This window comes from Thermobia domestica, chromosome 7 (assembly GCF_964235325.1).
Source record: "Thermobia domestica chromosome 7, izTheDome1.hap1.1, whole genome shotgun sequence".
NCBI lineage: Eukaryota > Metazoa > Arthropoda > Insecta > Zygentoma > Lepismatidae > Thermobia > Thermobia domestica.
The window spans coordinates 146,443,872-146,461,017 of NC_137460.1; the positions used below are offsets into that span (position 1 = coordinate 146,443,872).

Below are 17,146 nucleotides of genomic sequence, written 5' to 3' on the forward strand. Positions count from 1 at the left end.
CAGTACAAAAGGAAATTTCTCGAATAGATTATAAATAAAAGATTTACTTTTCTCACATGCCAATATTTTTTACTTTATCAACCACACAGACATGGGAAGAAAATTCCGTTGCCTTCCTCAGCGATAAGCTATGCATATGCGTATTTTTATTCGTCATAACATCGCAAACAATCCAACACTGATTGCAACTACATATATAAAGCATCCGATATATGTTAATATATATTTTTATGTACACAGTTAGTATTTTTAGCACGAATTCTACGACACAGGAAATTCACTAAATATTTTTGAAACCAGTTTATTAAATCATATTACCCAAACAAAGAATTGGTATTTGATATAAATGCTGTTAACATTATTTAAAAAAATGTTGCGTATTTGAAGAACTGTTCATTATCCGGACAATCATTTGAACAATTATTCGAGTTACGAATGTTATTAGAATTTTAACAGCATTAATGGCTATCCAATATTTGCCACTGTGCACTGAATTTGTTGTGGCACGGTATCACTCATCGTCTTTTTTATTAATACGAGTGTACTGATTAAGATTTATAATTTGTAAGAATGAATTTACTTGTTATTCCTTATTATGAACAATTGTTTGCCCCTATTTTTTTTTTTTTTCGCTTCGATAGAGATATTTCCCGTCGCCTACTTTATCACCACAACTAAAGAACGTATGCAACCCAACGTATTGCAAGAATTAGAATTTTACATGAGCTTTTCCCTCGCAATGCTGCGACAAAATTTCAATTTTTGCCTATTCGAACCTCCATCATCAGCCATCAATGGAACAGATTATCGTACAGTACACGAAGTAGACATGCTACCGTTACGAAAAAAAGCGACGTTAAATAATGAACATGACCCTTTTAAATATAGGTATGGAAAAGAAGGGAAAAATCGTTGAATGGAATGGAAAACTAATAAGAAATTCTTAAAACCAGTAGGGGAGAAAACAAATTGAAACAAGGAAAGAAACGGTTAAAACCTTGTTTAAAAGACAACATGAACTTAGGGGTGCAATAGTCAAAATAAGGTTAGAAAGGGATAGGGAAAGAAGAGTACAACAGATAGAAACATCGTTTAACTCTTACCTGGAGGCGTGGTTTCTAATGACTAAAACACGAGAGCTTCTAAATTTGCGGCCAGTAATAGAATCCTTAGCAGGACACGTGAGCTAATGATCGGTGGGAATTGATCGGTATCGTTGGGAATTGATCGGTATCGTTGGGAATTGATAATAGCAAAAATAACGTTGGTTCACCGTCGTTTAAAGTGTATATTGGCCAACCAACAATTTGCCACCACTTACCCAGCAGTATATACCTCACACTCCCAACCGCTTTCTTACTTTTTATCGTAGAGCGGAATATTGTCTTTTGTCTAGCCTACCGTTTCCCACGTTAGCAGTGGCGGATCTAGCCTGAGTCCGGGGAGGGGCCTAGGCCCCTCCAGTTTTTAGAATAACGAAAATAACTGAAACTATTATTTATATATTTTTGAGAATTTATACTAAGCATTGCCTTTTATTCTTTATTAGAAAATTTTTTAAACAATAAATATAGTTTCAGTTGCAGTTTTTTTCCGTTATTAATGTATAAAACAATACTTGGGTCAACAACATCAACATCCAACCTAGCTGTAATATTCATCGGAAAAGTTAAATTGGAAAATTTTTGCAAGACCCATTAAAAATTGTAAATTCGTGATATACTATCATTGTCTCGGTTTTAGTCCCCTCCCCCCTTGTTTTTACCTTGTAGATTCGCCACTGACTTAGGTCTACTGTCTGAGCTGCTAGGCATAGTACTTATTATTATATGCTAGTCATGGCACAGGCAACTAATTCTTTCGCCAAAACTGTAGCAACAAAAGATCAATTTTTAAACGTCGTTCAAATATTTTTCTGTAACGAAAATACTACAGGAAGAAAAAAGTATTGCCTACAAAAAAAAAAAAAAAAAAAAAATGGCATAAGCGTTACTTATTGTCCTTTCGCAACCCATTTTATTATCATTCATTCATTTTTATCGTCTCTTTTAAGTGTAAGGCCAGAACCGTGACGCATCAATTTCTAAAATATAATATAGTAAGCACATTGTTTTCTTATATTCTTAAGCTTCTGGTCTGAGGATTTTTAAACTTCTGAGAAAGCTATGTTTATCAATAGACTGTTTATGTCATCATCATCCGCCACTAAACGTACGGATTATCTAGTCGCACAATGTATACAGTCGCAGTCTTTGATAATTTTTATCAGAAAAAAAAAAAGCTTTACTCCTCTTTACGTTCGATCGGCAATTGAAAAAAATGAAGTTTAACCAACAATTGAGAAAAAAAGATTGAAAATTGGACGATTTCGACATTTCATCGAGTTTGTACTGTTCCCTACATACGGAAAAGATTATGTTCGCATGTTAGTCTGTTAGTATGTATGTCTATTCCCCTAGAGGACATTCTACTCATTTTTTAATAAGCAATGATCTATTCAAGACAATGCAGACTGTAGTGTTCGCATCCTCCGAGAAAGTTAAAAATTCATGAAATATTCTAAATGAGATATTATTGTGTGAAATTCCTTAAAACAGAGAGAGAGAGAGAGAGAAGAAAATTGAGCTATGAATAAAGATAAGTGGTTATGTAATGAGCTTAATTTTTTTCCAAATTTAGCCCAAACGGCCAGAGCTGATGTTCCGACAATACGAAGTAAAGTAAACGGACAATGTTACGAAACTTTCAGTATTTGTTTACTTGGAAGGGCTAGTGAAACAAGTGCTTCACAGTATCGTCACGCCAATTAACACTGGTATCTTTCTTATGTTAGTAAACACTTCTTTCTCTTTTCTTGGTGATAAATAAATGCCACCTTGAACTTCGCTAGTAGATACTAATATATGGCAAGAATAATTCTACACATCAATTAAAAACAATGTATTATAGCAAGAAAAAAGGTTCTGCTTACAATGGGCGAAGAAAAATCATGTTATAAGTGATAATGTAAATTGGCTAACTTGACTATTTCTACAAATTAAATATACTCTTTATGACGAGAGAAAAAACGGATTATTGACTGGGGTCCTCCTTGAATAGTAAAATTTAGCCGTCACTTGCCTTAAAACACTTTGGCTCCCTAGTATATCCCTCCCCCTCCGTTTACCAGGTTTTGTTTCGAAATAAATAACAGTACCCAAAACATTTTTACTACGCACCGCTCAAAGGACTGCAAATGTTCTTAGTCTTTTGAAATAATGTCCATTACAGATTGACAACAGCAACATGAATTTTGAAGATTTCTGATATACAGTATTCCTAAGATGTTTTCTTTGCATTTCTGTGACCATACAAAAACAAAAATATTGTATACTGTGTGCATTCCTTGTAATCTACGTATAGGCTACTTCGTATAGTTTTGTTCCCCTCACCTAGGTTTGAAGACCTTGACTGTCACAATCCCAGTTATTCTATCTTCCTGCGAAGCTTGAAATTTGAAAGCACTACGGTAGTTCGAATCCCGCTTTAAACTGTAGGTTCACGTTTTATATAGCCTCGGTGCTAAGCCAACCTTCAGGTCCTTCCCAACGCCACCTATCCTTCTCTTCTCCAAACTGTTAAAAAAAGAAATACAGTAACGAACAATGTTATAATTTTGAAAAGTATGCAACTTTAAATGCAGTTAAATTCGAAGTAATAGTGTTTTGACGATTTTTTTCATGTAGGGGCAGATAAATGAATCTTCAGATTTCTAGTAAAGATCAGCTTTCATAATCGGATTGACATCCCCCTAAAACTACGCAACAGCTACAAACCACCATATATCAAACGGAAAATATAATCAAGACATCTAATATGGGGCCACAAATCCCTTACTTGGGAAAGGTGTGTAGAGTCTATGGAGTTCTAGTACAGAATTCAGTGCCAAAAGCACCTTTGGATACATCAAAATGGCTTTGGATAATATAAAGCATGTTCTTGTGGAGGGCAGTAATAATCATCCAGACTAGGTCGTCTCAGCAAAGATAAGATTCAAAGGAAAGATTTTGTTTCTGTGGTGATAAAACTTTCGACTCCTTAACCCATACAAAAAGAGGGTGATTAATGGAAGCCAATGGTAATTGAAGACACGCTGGAATGAACAAAGTACGTGAAAACCCAAGAAATCGAGAAGACTTACGGCTGCATGCTATCGTTCACCGAAAATTCACACAGTTAGAATTCACATTGAACCAAGTCCCTCTAATACCACGAGTAAGCGTTCTATTCCTAAATGTTATTCAATATTCAAATATAACGATTCAGTACTTTAAAAAAAAAATCACGTAAACCTCGCTAATGCTGAATGTAAGTCGATGCAACAACATATGACATCTGAAAGTATTGGTACTCAGCAGGGAGGAGAGAGGGTGTAAGAGAGCATGAGAATAAACTTTCATACAGTCTATTTCTCGCAGGAAACGTCCTTGATGACAGAGGCTAACATGTGTCATGATTATGAGCACAACTGTGGCATGCTCTGATTTGCAAAAGTTTCCCACACATACACAAAACGATACAGCAATTGTACCCCCTCCTTCTGTATCCCACACACATAGATATGCACTTCTTGCAAGGGTATTAATTCATCAAATCCCACGTGTATCTTATGACCGCAGCACAACTAAATGATCGCCTGCCTCATGGGCTTATAAGAATGGGTGAGAAAGACGTCCGTATTCAATTCTTACGAGATGAGAGAAACTGATAAAAATAGTTGCGGGATGGAATAGAGAAGTCCTCCTCCAACCGAATCGACCTTCCAGCGGGAAAGACAACAGTGTTGGACAAGTACCACGAACGATTAAAATCCCTGTTGGAGAAGCGACCTTTTCGTGCTCACCCTAAGTTCCCACGTCCTCGCTCGTTGAGCATCTAAAACCAAAGCAAAAGGCTGCAAAATTCTGGCGTATGTGCGATACGAAGCAATATGTGCGATCAGCCATCTACATACAACAAAGTCATTTGGTCCAGATGTCACAATGCCTGCACAAAAGGAAGAGAAAGAAAAAGAGAGGAGCTCACACTTGAACGCTCGATCCCACGAACTCCAGTGCCATGAGTCACGCAACGGACCTTATTCAAAGTTATTGATAATAAAAAAAAAAAAAAAAGGAACAAAATAGTAATATCAGATATACATTGTAAATTCACCGAATAAGTGTTTTTTAGCTGAAGAATCGACTGTTTTTTTAAAACGGAGTAGATGAGGAGACAATAGATCTGCCACGCATGACATACTTTTGTTTTCCCCTATTCCTAACCTCAATACATAAAAGTTTGAAATCATGCAAATTTAATGAAGGTTACCCAAGTTGTCTTCATACACAATTAATATTTCTTCACTTTCTACTTTGAACATAATATTTTCCTTTCAAATCAATTGTTTATGTTGTTTTTGCAACACCACAATAAAATATACATATATATACAAATGTATCAATATTGCAGAAATTCCTTTTTTTTTTAAAAAAAAAAAAAAAGTCTATCCCGTTATATGTATTTTCTGAACATCACACACTTAAAGTTGTTTCATCAATAAATCAATCTTTTTCTTTTTTCTTAAAAGTCGCTGCTATGATTTCAAGTGTTAACTGTGTATTCAATTCACGCATGTTGGTCTTTTAATTAAAATTACCTATTAACTAGGCAAATTGCTAAAATTCTTCTTTAGGTCAGCTAGGGATGCGCACGAGACGAGTCGAGACATGGCTCTTCCAATAGTAAAATATACATTTTTCGAGTCGAGACATCACTTTTACAGCACATTTTCGAGACGAGACAGCCACAAATCTTGTCTCGTGCGCATCCATAAGGTCAGCCCCTACTTCACTGAATTCACGTATAAACTGGAGTCCCAATTAATTATGATATTATATTATACTATGCACTTAAATTTCCGACTCTTCATTATTCCTTAAAATTCAAAAAAAAAAAATTAAAAAATAAATAAAATTTTATACCTAGCGCATACCTAGTGTATTTTTTTTCTAATACTTGCAATACCGGGTAATTTGTTCCGGACTTTTGTTTATTTTATTGTAACCTGAGAAATTCGTAGCGACTGACAACAAGAAAACCATTTTTTTTAAAATCTTGTTTAAGTGACATGTTCCTTACACGTGTACTGAAAAATAATCAAAGCAATGCGATAATATGATAAACGGGAAGGGCAAACCCCATCCCCCGAAGTGGAGTAATTTCGTCAACTGTGATTAGATACCAACCAGAACAAAATCAATTTAATGATAAAGTCGTCAAGAAAACTGAGGAACAAGTACTGCACATACAAAAGTGCAAAATATTCCAAATGTTTATAACTACTTAACAGAATGTATGTACCAGTTCACTGGTTTCTGTATTTTGGAATGTACAATGTGTCTGAAAATAATAAAACAGTGTCTTACGGAAACCGTTTTAAGGGTTTCAATAGGCATAAAAAATACGCATGTATCATCATCTTCACGTATTTCTCACACAATTCCCATGTGGAATCGGTAGTAGTGTTATCGATATATTCAACCTGTCACGGCTTAATGCTTTGACCAGAAATAATCTTTTCGACGTTATTCCTCTGCGTCATAGCAGTTTTAGGATGGAGATTCTGCAACACCCTTTCAAGTTTACAGGGTAACTTCTGTATAACATTTTAAGAGTCATCTATCATTCAAATGACGAAGTTATCCCGTTCTTCTGTATTACTTTCGGTAAATGTTGAGGTAGATCGGTTCGGCGGGGTGTAGCAATTCAGAAGATGAAAGTAACTTTTTAAAACAATTTAGTATACTAGAAAACTTCGGAGGCTAATTCGCCTACTGATTTGCACATCTTCGAACTATTCGCTAATGCCTCCACAAACTAGCTGTCGCTCAAGCTAGTTCGAAAAACCAATAACAGAATGTCAATTGTATTTTCTCCTCTGGCTTAGTGCAAAGTTCTAAACAATTCTCGAAGTCCTGTTACTTGGAGGCAGCAATTCCCGCAGCTATACGATTCGAAGAATTCTATAACCGGGAGCAACATATTTATAGCCCAAGCTTAGTAGAATATGAGGGACACACGACATGAAAATTACATTTGCTATTTCTTTTCAACATGGACTCTATTCTCCACATTTTTCCATTTTCATAAGAATTCACTCACTCTTCTAGCAAAATACTTGGTTGGATATGGTATACTGGGCTACTGAAAAAGGCATGCCGAAGGCACTGTAATTTTCTTTCTCTCTCTCTCTCCAAATTCGAAACTGCATACCTGCACGAAAACAAAGCAAGCATATGGATTATGTAGGCATTGTAGTTATGGCGATGCGGGTCCGTATGAAGTCGTTCGCTATAAAACTAACTCATTGTAAAAGAAAGAAAAGAAAAAAGATAAAAACAAGACAAACAATTTGAGAAACGAGACTTAAAGAAAAGAAATAGAAAGAGTTTGGCTAGCAAATTTATAGAATAAGCAACTGATGTCACGTTCCTTTCTTCAAAACGAGTTTAAAAGAGCTGACAGGACTATGTGGAAAAATGCCATTCCTTCACGACGGCCACTTCAGGATCGCTTTCAACTAAATGAGTAACGAAACAAAATTTACGGAAATGAAAATATTAGATCAGGTCTTTCCTTCTGATAGTGAAAATAAAAATATTTGTAAAAACTTTTCCACACGTAACCTTATGCAGTGACTTGCCATCACTGGCAGGTCACCTGCTGTGAAGCGAGAAGTTTCCAATCACTGCGATACTTTGTCAATCTTTTCGTATTGAAACAGCTTTGTAGTTTCCATTAACTGTAGTCTTCTCCCTTCCTTCTATTACCTTCCTCCATGTCTTTTATTACGACCCTTGAAATTTAACTTCTTTTCCACTAATCCACTAACCCAAGTTTTCATTCCTCTTTATAATTATATCTATTATTTGCTCTTGTTTTCCTCTATTAATCATAGTACTTCTCCGATCCAGTTAATCTGTAACTAGAGTATCAGAACGGTTAGAAGAAGACATCCCCCTTTTTCTTTGTTCAATTTAGAGGGAAAACATATTTTGAACATATTTATAGTTTTTTTTTTTTTTTTTTTAATATAAAGTAGTATTATAGCAAAGAATGTGTCTGAAGTTACCAAAAATTGCACGTGCGTCTGCGAATGCCTATAGCACTTACGCGGGGGCCGCAGTGGCTCAGTGGTAGAACGTTCACCTCTGGCGTATGGGATCCTTGGTTCGATCCCAGCTTGCGCCAAGTGAGCTTTGTGATGGACAAACACCATGTGCGTGAGTTTTTCCGGGGTTCTCCCGTTTTCTCCCACTTTCTTCATTCTACCATTTCATTCATTCCTCCTCATCATCATCTCCTTTAGCCTCGCCAGCATAACCGTGGCACGTAAAACTTTTAAGATTTCATTTCATTTTTCATTTCGCGCTTACGTGACAAGAGAAAAGCACACACACTGAAGCAATACAGTGATTGCAACCAAACTGCATTTTACTAAATCAAAGAACTACGTAGAATTGGAATTCTCTTTTACAGTACATCATAACAAAGCAACGAAGACAACAGCAATTTAATGAAGTTTAAAGTCCCTGTATCGGCATATAAAATAGCAAATACGATATATCACGTTAGGATTAGAGGAAGCTGGAGCGTGAAAAGTGGAGATTTGTTTGTGAAATATTAGCTACTTCCCTTTCGTTTCATCCTTACGACTGCCCAACGATTTAGACAAAACATGAAGAATCTACTGTTTCAGAAAACAATTTCAGATAAATCTCTGGGAAACTCATTTAAAGAAACATTTGGGAGGGGATGTAACGATTTTAATTAGATGAAGGGAACCTACCAATGTTAAGTATTACTAAGTCCTCAGTATTTAAAAACTCTTCATAATATGCAATGGAAATATTTTTCCCCTCAAAACAAAATAAAGAAAATGGGGTGCGTCTAATATGCCGGCAAATAGGGTACATGTATGTGGGTACGAAAACCTCGAGTGGATTCAAACTTTGTTGCAGCCATTAGCATTATACTCTTTTGACTTTTCAGGATTTCATATTTCCGATTCAATATCACTGATTAGTTATGTACCATTTTATCTTTTTAAGTTTCTAGCTCTGAAATATACATTACTCACCCTCTCCGAAGCTATCTATAATAAACCCTGAAAGGGCAGCAGTTAATTAAAAGCACTAAAAGCAATGCACACTATAATTCATCTCCTGCACCTACATCGAATTAATGAAATCCTTTACCAAGATAATACAATACTAAAGATGTCATCCCTGAAATTGTGACAGGCTGAAACTGGCTAGAACTGAGCTTAAAACGAAGAAATAATTAGCATTTGTTCTCTCAGTAGGTGACTGTAACCTTTATTAATAAAAAGCAAAGACCACCTGATAGTTCCTTCACTCTCACTAAATCTTCCTCATAAATAAATAAATAACTTCAACACTAGAAGTTTTGTAGTTGTATAAATCAAGTCAGTAATAAATCTTTTAGTTGAGTTATTTATAAAACAGTTATGCTAAACAGGAGCTTTCAAAAAAAAAAAAAAAACTTCCTATACATATTATTACAATAAAACATCAATTAATGTGACAGAAACTGCAAATATATGCTTGTCTTGTTTAAGAAAAAAATAATAATAATAAAAGACACAGATAGTAAGAAACAAAAGGAACATATTACATTTAGTTACAATTTATTCATGAATTGCAAAACGCAACATATTTAATTTTATACAAAAAATTATTCTGGTGAAAAAAAAAAAATAATACGGAATACGATTTGCAAAAATATAAAGTATTAAATTCTCATCTGTAATTTTAGAGAAAAAAAATCTCGGAGATATATTTCAACATGTTGAATTATGTTACGTGATTTGGGTATATCCATTAAGCTCTACGTAAAATATTGCACGTAAAGAATGGATACACTATAAATTGAATGTTTTTAATTTTATGAAATTGCAAGTCAAGAATTGTGAATAGTAAGGAGAGAGGGAAAGACGGAGGGAGGGAGAGAGAGAGAGAGAGAGAGCTGACGATGAATAAAAGTAATATTTTATCCAGTAAAAACTAAAGAACTGTGGAGAAAGAGTCCTGACCTGACCCTAATATTCTTCTTGAGTACACTCTCCTGAATAGTAGTAATACTGTATCAACAATTATTGAAGTATCACAACAAATTACTTTATTCTTCTATAAGACTGAAGTTGTTAATGCGTTACCTTAAAATAGTACGGTATATGTTGTAACGATAATCTGTATACATATGTAAATGTTGTTATGGACAATGGTCCGATAACAAAAGTACCAACCGTTTTCTTTTATGGCCAGACCTGCACAATTTCGTTGTTAAATTTTGTGGCCAGACGGTTTTTTTCTTTTTTCTTTTCTTTTTTTTTTTTTAGGCAATTACAATATCATACGTAAGGACACCATTATGAATGGATATACGGTAGATCCAATTTATAAAGAAGTAATTTTGCGAAAATATAAGGTAAATGTTGAAAAGTATTCGAAAATACATAAGTTTAAAATCTATTTTAATCTGTGAGTTATCATTAAACAATTATGGAGTAAATTACGTATTAAGCAGTTCAGCAATCCTATTTTGACAAACTTAGGGCAAATATGTAACTAACATGGGCGTCTCTGGCGGAGAGATGAGGGGGACGCGTCCCCCCAATATTTTGAAGTACAAAATATTCATTGTTTTATTCTAATTTAACTCATTTACTAACGACAGAATAACATATAAATAATAATATTTATATTTATTTGGAATATAATATTCAGGCTGTGATTATAACAGAGTTTTTGATGTACCTTACGAGATTCAAGAAGGTAAGCAGAAAGGTAACAATGGAATCGAAGAATAAACAGGTTGGGTTAGGTAGTACCATTTAAATCACTTTCTTTGATGTCCCCCCAAATTTTACATACCAGAGACGCCAGTGGTAACTAACTGTCCAGAATAGTTTAAATTAATAATATAAATGTTAAAATGCGTGAGTGGCAATATCTGTGTTTCAGATCCAATTTAAAGTGAGTTTTTTTTTCTTTCTTAAATTGGGCGCCTTTGTTTACACAAGTGACCAACTTATGGAACAATAAACACAATGCTATTATTTGTACTATCTGTTCCTTCCAAGCCTTCTGCTCGCTGTGCACTATAGGTTAAAATCGTGCTTAACTAAAATTCCTAATTCTTTACATGTAACTCATTTTTAAAATTATTTTTAGTTTGCCCATCAACTACTTCAAACTTTATACCATAATTATGCAATTATTCAAGGATTACGTACATAACATTGCGCTTATCTGAATCACGTATAAGGGATAGCGATTGTAACGACATACAAAGTATATTAGCATGACGCACAGAATGATACGTTTGCCTTCCATTATTAGGATGATGCAAATGCACACGTAAAAAAAGAAATCCCATAGTAAGTGTCAACCGCCAGTAGATGTTTTCTATACAATTATTTTACTAAATAACATTATTCATAACACAGCCAGTCAAAATTGTAAAGCTGAATATTAAAGCTTTACACAAAGACAAATTGAATCAATAATAATCTAAGAATTATCGGCGACTTTTTAAAAATTATTTGATTTCATTTGTTACCAGTGTTTTTGAAATTGGAATAATAGATTATTCATATATTCAAATTGTGTTAATAATACTAGTACAGAACACTTTTATTTCACAACTCAAGAGCTGGGTTTATATAGCTAAAGTCTGTCAATAATGAACGACACAAACACTACCTTGTAATTATAAATTCAATTTGTCTTCGAACAAAGTTCTTAACGTCTATCTCCTAAATCTGATTGAGGTTACTATACAATATTGTCATTCCGTTGTATACATAAAGGAAAATAATAATATAGGAGGCAACGTGCTGGTATCTATTTGTGATTTATTTATCTTTACATTCGCGTTAGAAATGATCTACCCACAGCCACAACTTACAAGATAAGCTCCGGACAATTATCAAGACCAGAAAGAAGAGGGTTACATATAAAAACCTTTGTATTCAGTTAAGCAGATATAAAGAAAGAACACAATATGAGAAGAAAACTAAATGAATACTCACTTGCAGGACGACTCTCCTCTGGGATTAGAAACGCATAATCCACCATTTTTACATGGATTTGGAGAACACGAAACGAATCCTGAGAAAAGAGAAAAGAATAAGAAAAATTTAGTTCAGTTGCTTCCATAAACTCTCATTACAAGCAGATTTTTTCTTCATCACTTGCAATGGTGCCTTTTCAATTCTTACACAACTTTTATATTTTTATGCTATTTATTACACAAATCAACATGAAATTCAATTTAGAGAAAACCATTTCAAATCACAGTACTATAAATTATAATTACTTAATTTCTTTATTAATGTTTACAATACTTTGAAATCTTTCGAAAAAGTGACTGAGTAGTCGGGAGAGCAGTCTTCAAAGAAGTTTCTCTCCTGACCTAATCAAGTATTATTTGCTTATTTTGCTTGGACTAATAGGAATAATATTTGCAATAAATTCAGTCTTAACTTGAATTCGCCCAGTGCTAAAAACCAGTAGCTGTCCTCCATTCTTCTGACCTGTTCTTGACCTCCTTCTTCAATTACGTCACATATCACATAGTATATACTCCAGTGCCAGAGGGCAGACGATCTACCGTTCCAGTCCGATACAGAAATGGAACCATATCAGAGACATTATTAAATGTACCGTATTGACTTCTTCAATTTACACTTATTTATTTATATACAGTATATTGATGTTAAATTTTAAGCTGCTGCCAGAAAAGGCGACACATTTCTTGGAGGAAGTTCATAATAATATCAAATAGATTTTATGGAGGTTACCTACTACATTAATATACGTTACTATGCTACTTTTAAATTGTAAACTCTATAAGAGGGCACGGTGGTTCAGTGGTAGAACTCTCACCTCTGCCGCAAGCATGGTCGAGGAGTCCCTGGCACGGGCATGTTAATTTGTGATGAAGGGACGGACGTTCTTCCTTTTTGGAAAAGGTGTGGGAGCTAGTGTGGTTCGGACTCTGCTGTAGGTCAAGGTCTCATATAGCCTTGCTACTGAAAGGGGAGCTAAATTCAAATCCAAATCCATTTTTTTAGAAATAATTCCACAATCAATGCTTATAATAAATATTATTTAAAACGCTACAAGAAATTTCAACTACATTTTTATTGGCGTTTCTGATGACAAAACCCTTTTAAAATAAACAAATCAATAAATAATGCATAAGATTAGCGTACAAAAACAAGTTCTACTTTCGATCCTATATTATGGCAAACTGTACTGAATAACAAATTCAATCTGTCGGACTACATACTTCTCCAGGTTACGAAATCAGAGGAGAACTTAAGTCGCCATTTAGAATTTTTTTTTACGATCACCCATGTTAATTTTGCTCTTGAAATAAAGAAGCAGTAAAAGCTGACTACGAAGGCACTACCACAATATTCAGTACAATATAGAATGCGAGGGAAACTTAGATCTAAGCGACAGTGACCAAGTAAAAACGAATTTCATACATTTACACCTACATAATTAACTTTTAATAATCTGGCTTCCCATAAGTGGAGGACAACACGCCTTCTCATCTGCGTTATGCAATGCAACAAATACAGCACATCTGGGTATTTCCAACTCTCATACGTTCAAGCACTACTTTAAAAAAAAAAAAATACTATCGGCTATGAAAAAAGCAGCAAACATTATGCATGGTTCTGCTATTTTTATACATGGTGAAAAAAAGTTAAGAAAATCTAACTAAAAGTAACTCTGGGAAGAATTGCTCCAGATTACGACAAAGAAATTCAATTGTGGGAATTTCTTCACGTTAAGAAACTGCAACGTAAACAAAAGTGATAAGTCACAATCAATTTGGCATTGCTTTAACGTTAGAGAACCGTGTTTTATGGCCATTCCTAGTAGCAAGTCAACTGTCGACTGAGGCTATTATTCCCACGTGGACTGCCAACTCTTACAAACATTGTTATAATAAACAACACAGGCACTGATAGATTGAAGGAAGTGAATAAACGACAATAGCAAAGAGTTTCCATGAATGGTTTACTTTCCTTCGCATGGCTGGGTTTTCCTTCATCTCCTTCCGTTATTTACGGTTACAAATCGTAAGAAACAATCGTTACAACATAGAATTTGAATGCGTATTGTGATCTGGCAAAGCGTTTTTCTTTGAAAGAAAGAATATGCAAAGTCTGATAGTTAACAAGGGAGAAAGAAAGTAAAATAACATGGAATAAAAGCACTTTTAGCCTCTTTTTTTCACAAGATGAAGCTTTATTTAAAGCGTCTTCATTAAATATATCAAAAGATATGTTTAATATCTTCTTCGGTTAAAGCAGAATATTCTGTTTTACTGCTGGGATGATGATTCCTTGATGAAAATTATAATTCATGTTGTAGTCAGTGTTCCAACTCTTGAAAAATCAGATATTAAAGCTCTTCGCTACGCTCACTATCAGTTTATATATATATATCGGTTTTATACATATATATATAACTTTTAATGACAAAGAAATGAATACCACAAACGTAGAAAGTGAGCCACGTAGTTACTCTTTCCAACCCTTTTCTTATAGCTAGAAATCTGAATGAGCAATATCATGACGTAATATCGTTGAGGATCCAAATTAATATCTGCGAAATAATTATCATTTCACGTAGTAGCACTTACCATATACTGTCTGGCTCACCTTTCTAAATGTATGTCGTTTTCATGGTGCTTAAAAGTTATTCATTAAATTCAAAAAGTAATATATGTAACTATCTTCAAAAGTAAATTTACGAAGCAACCATTCTGGCCACCATCTTGGATTTCAGCCATAAGGAAGCGAAATTTGACTTGAAAACATTTAGAGTCACGTTCGTCCAGATGTCGCAAAAAATGCTGTTAAAATCATTTTAGAGAGCATTTTTGAATATGTAACGTTCACTAGTATATAACACTTCCGAATTTTCGATAACTTCTTAACTATTTCTGAGTTACAAAAACAAGGGGGTCAATCTTTTCTACAGGTTAATTTAAGATCTTTCATATGGTGTATTGAAACATAAAAATGTACATATGATCATTTAAACGAAGCTAGTCTCTCGACACGGGGGCCATTTTTATTATGTTACTACTGGGGTTCATAACCTCTGATCAAGTGTTTCCAATTGGTTTTTCATTCATTTATTTATTTATTCTTAGGTATGTATACTCATGTCCAAAATAATTGTCGCATATCTATAACTGTCTTCTTGTAAGAATATAATCTGATAATTATTTTGCAGGTTACTTTTGATACTATCTGTATAATCAGGAAATGTATATTTGTGGTAAATTTCATAGGAAAAAAATTATAAATACGAAAATTAGAATGAGTAAAACAAAATGTTGCTAAATGAACAAGAAAGTTTTATTTTCATTTTATTGTTCTTATTTACTGCTCTTTTGACATGAAACTTGGCACATACATGTTTTTGCCGATTATACACATACTAACATTATAAGAAATACCGAGCGAATTCGTTATCAAATTATATTCCTACAACAACATATTTATAAACATGCGACAATAATTTTGGACTTGAGTGTATATAAACACTGTGCAAAATTTCATACTGTGTCCGGAAGTGAAATACATTTACGCTAAGTCCACTGACAATATAGAGTATAACAGTGGTGAGCTTCCCCTTTTCAGATTTGAAGGCTACTTTTCATTTTAAAAATCATTGCCGGCCTACTAATGTGTTCAGGAGCCCGTTAGAGGGTATCTATCTTACAGTAAAACAATAAGAATGATCACCGCAGGCTACCTCTGACGACTTGGTTAGTCGACGTGTTGCCCACCCCTGGAGTATAAGGACGCGATCTTCATTCAAACTGTCGATTATTAGAGATCCGTTCACTTCATTCGGTACGCTCAAAAACGAAATTAAATGAAATCTCTCAGTTTAACGACCCATGATTATGCTGCATGCTAGGGTAATGATGCAAAAATTGGTGGAATGAGCATACGGGAGGAAACGGGAGTACCAGAGAAAACTCACGAGCACGATGTTCTTCACCACAAACTTACCTGGCCGGGGATCGAACCAGGGAACCCACACACCAGAGGTAAGCGCTCTATCACTGAACCACCGTGACTTCATTTGGAACATTCAGCGTACAAGGGAATCAAGCCTTTTTTTTTTTTTTTTTTTTTGGATAATTTCACCTTTAAGATCGTCATCCCTTTCACAGCTTAGAAGATTTATTGTAAATAACTCTTATAATGTAGAAAATTGTTAACTTTTCCATGTACTTAAAGCGTACCGTACAAACTTGGTCTCTTTTCTCTCACAATTTTGGTAATTGCCTTGTGCTCTGAACGTCTCATTTCCGAATAATGTTAATTACGTCAGTCTAATATTAAGTAATACAGCGGAAAGGATGAAGTGTTTAAAAAAACGCAGAGCCTTAACTTCATCTCATAAAAGTCACCAATAAAATAAATAAATGTATTTTCCCAATAATAATAATAAAAAGCACGAAGTTGTAGTCGGGCTCAAATAACGCAAGCTGCAATTTACTCTGTGTTTCAGAGCTGAGAATGCCACTACACAGCTCACTTTAGGAACGTATGAATAGTGATACTGAAATAATAATAATAATAATAATAATAATATCTTGCTACTTGTTCCTTTGCTTTGTGGTGGACAAACACCGCGTGCGTGGGTTTTCTCGGGGTTCTCCCGTTTCCTCCCACTTTCTTCATTCCACCATTTCATTCATTACTCATCATCACCGTCTCCTTTAGCCTAACCGGCATAACCGTAGGACGTTAAACTCATAGATTTCATTTTTGTTCCCTTGCTCAACTGTTTTAGTCTTTAGTAAATTCAATTGGCAACCGCACGTTTGGGTCCCATAATTATTTATTCCGATCAAAGAATATCCGTTCTTTTCGTTACCGCTTTTTATGTTTCCATAATTGATACCAAAAAAATTCATATTTTAAGTACAATCTACTATACTTTTAGGAACATAATTCAAATTCAAATTTTAGGAAAGTTTCTTTTTTTTTCTT

General features: G+C 34.4%; 1 protein-coding gene across 2 annotated transcripts in view; it reads right to left on the reverse strand.

Moving 5' to 3' along the window:
- N (neurogenic locus Notch protein) overlaps positions 1 to 17,146 on the reverse strand; it is a 174,477-nt gene that overhangs the window by 130,001 nt on the left and 27,330 nt on the right. For both annotated transcript variants that reach the window (XM_081765367.1, XM_081765366.1), the window contains exon 2: positions 12,137 to 12,215. In XM_081765367.1, the coding sequence (XP_081621493.1) occupies positions 12,137 to 12,215 (79 nt within the window). The remainder of the gene's footprint in view (positions 1 to 12,136; positions 12,216 to 17,146) is intronic.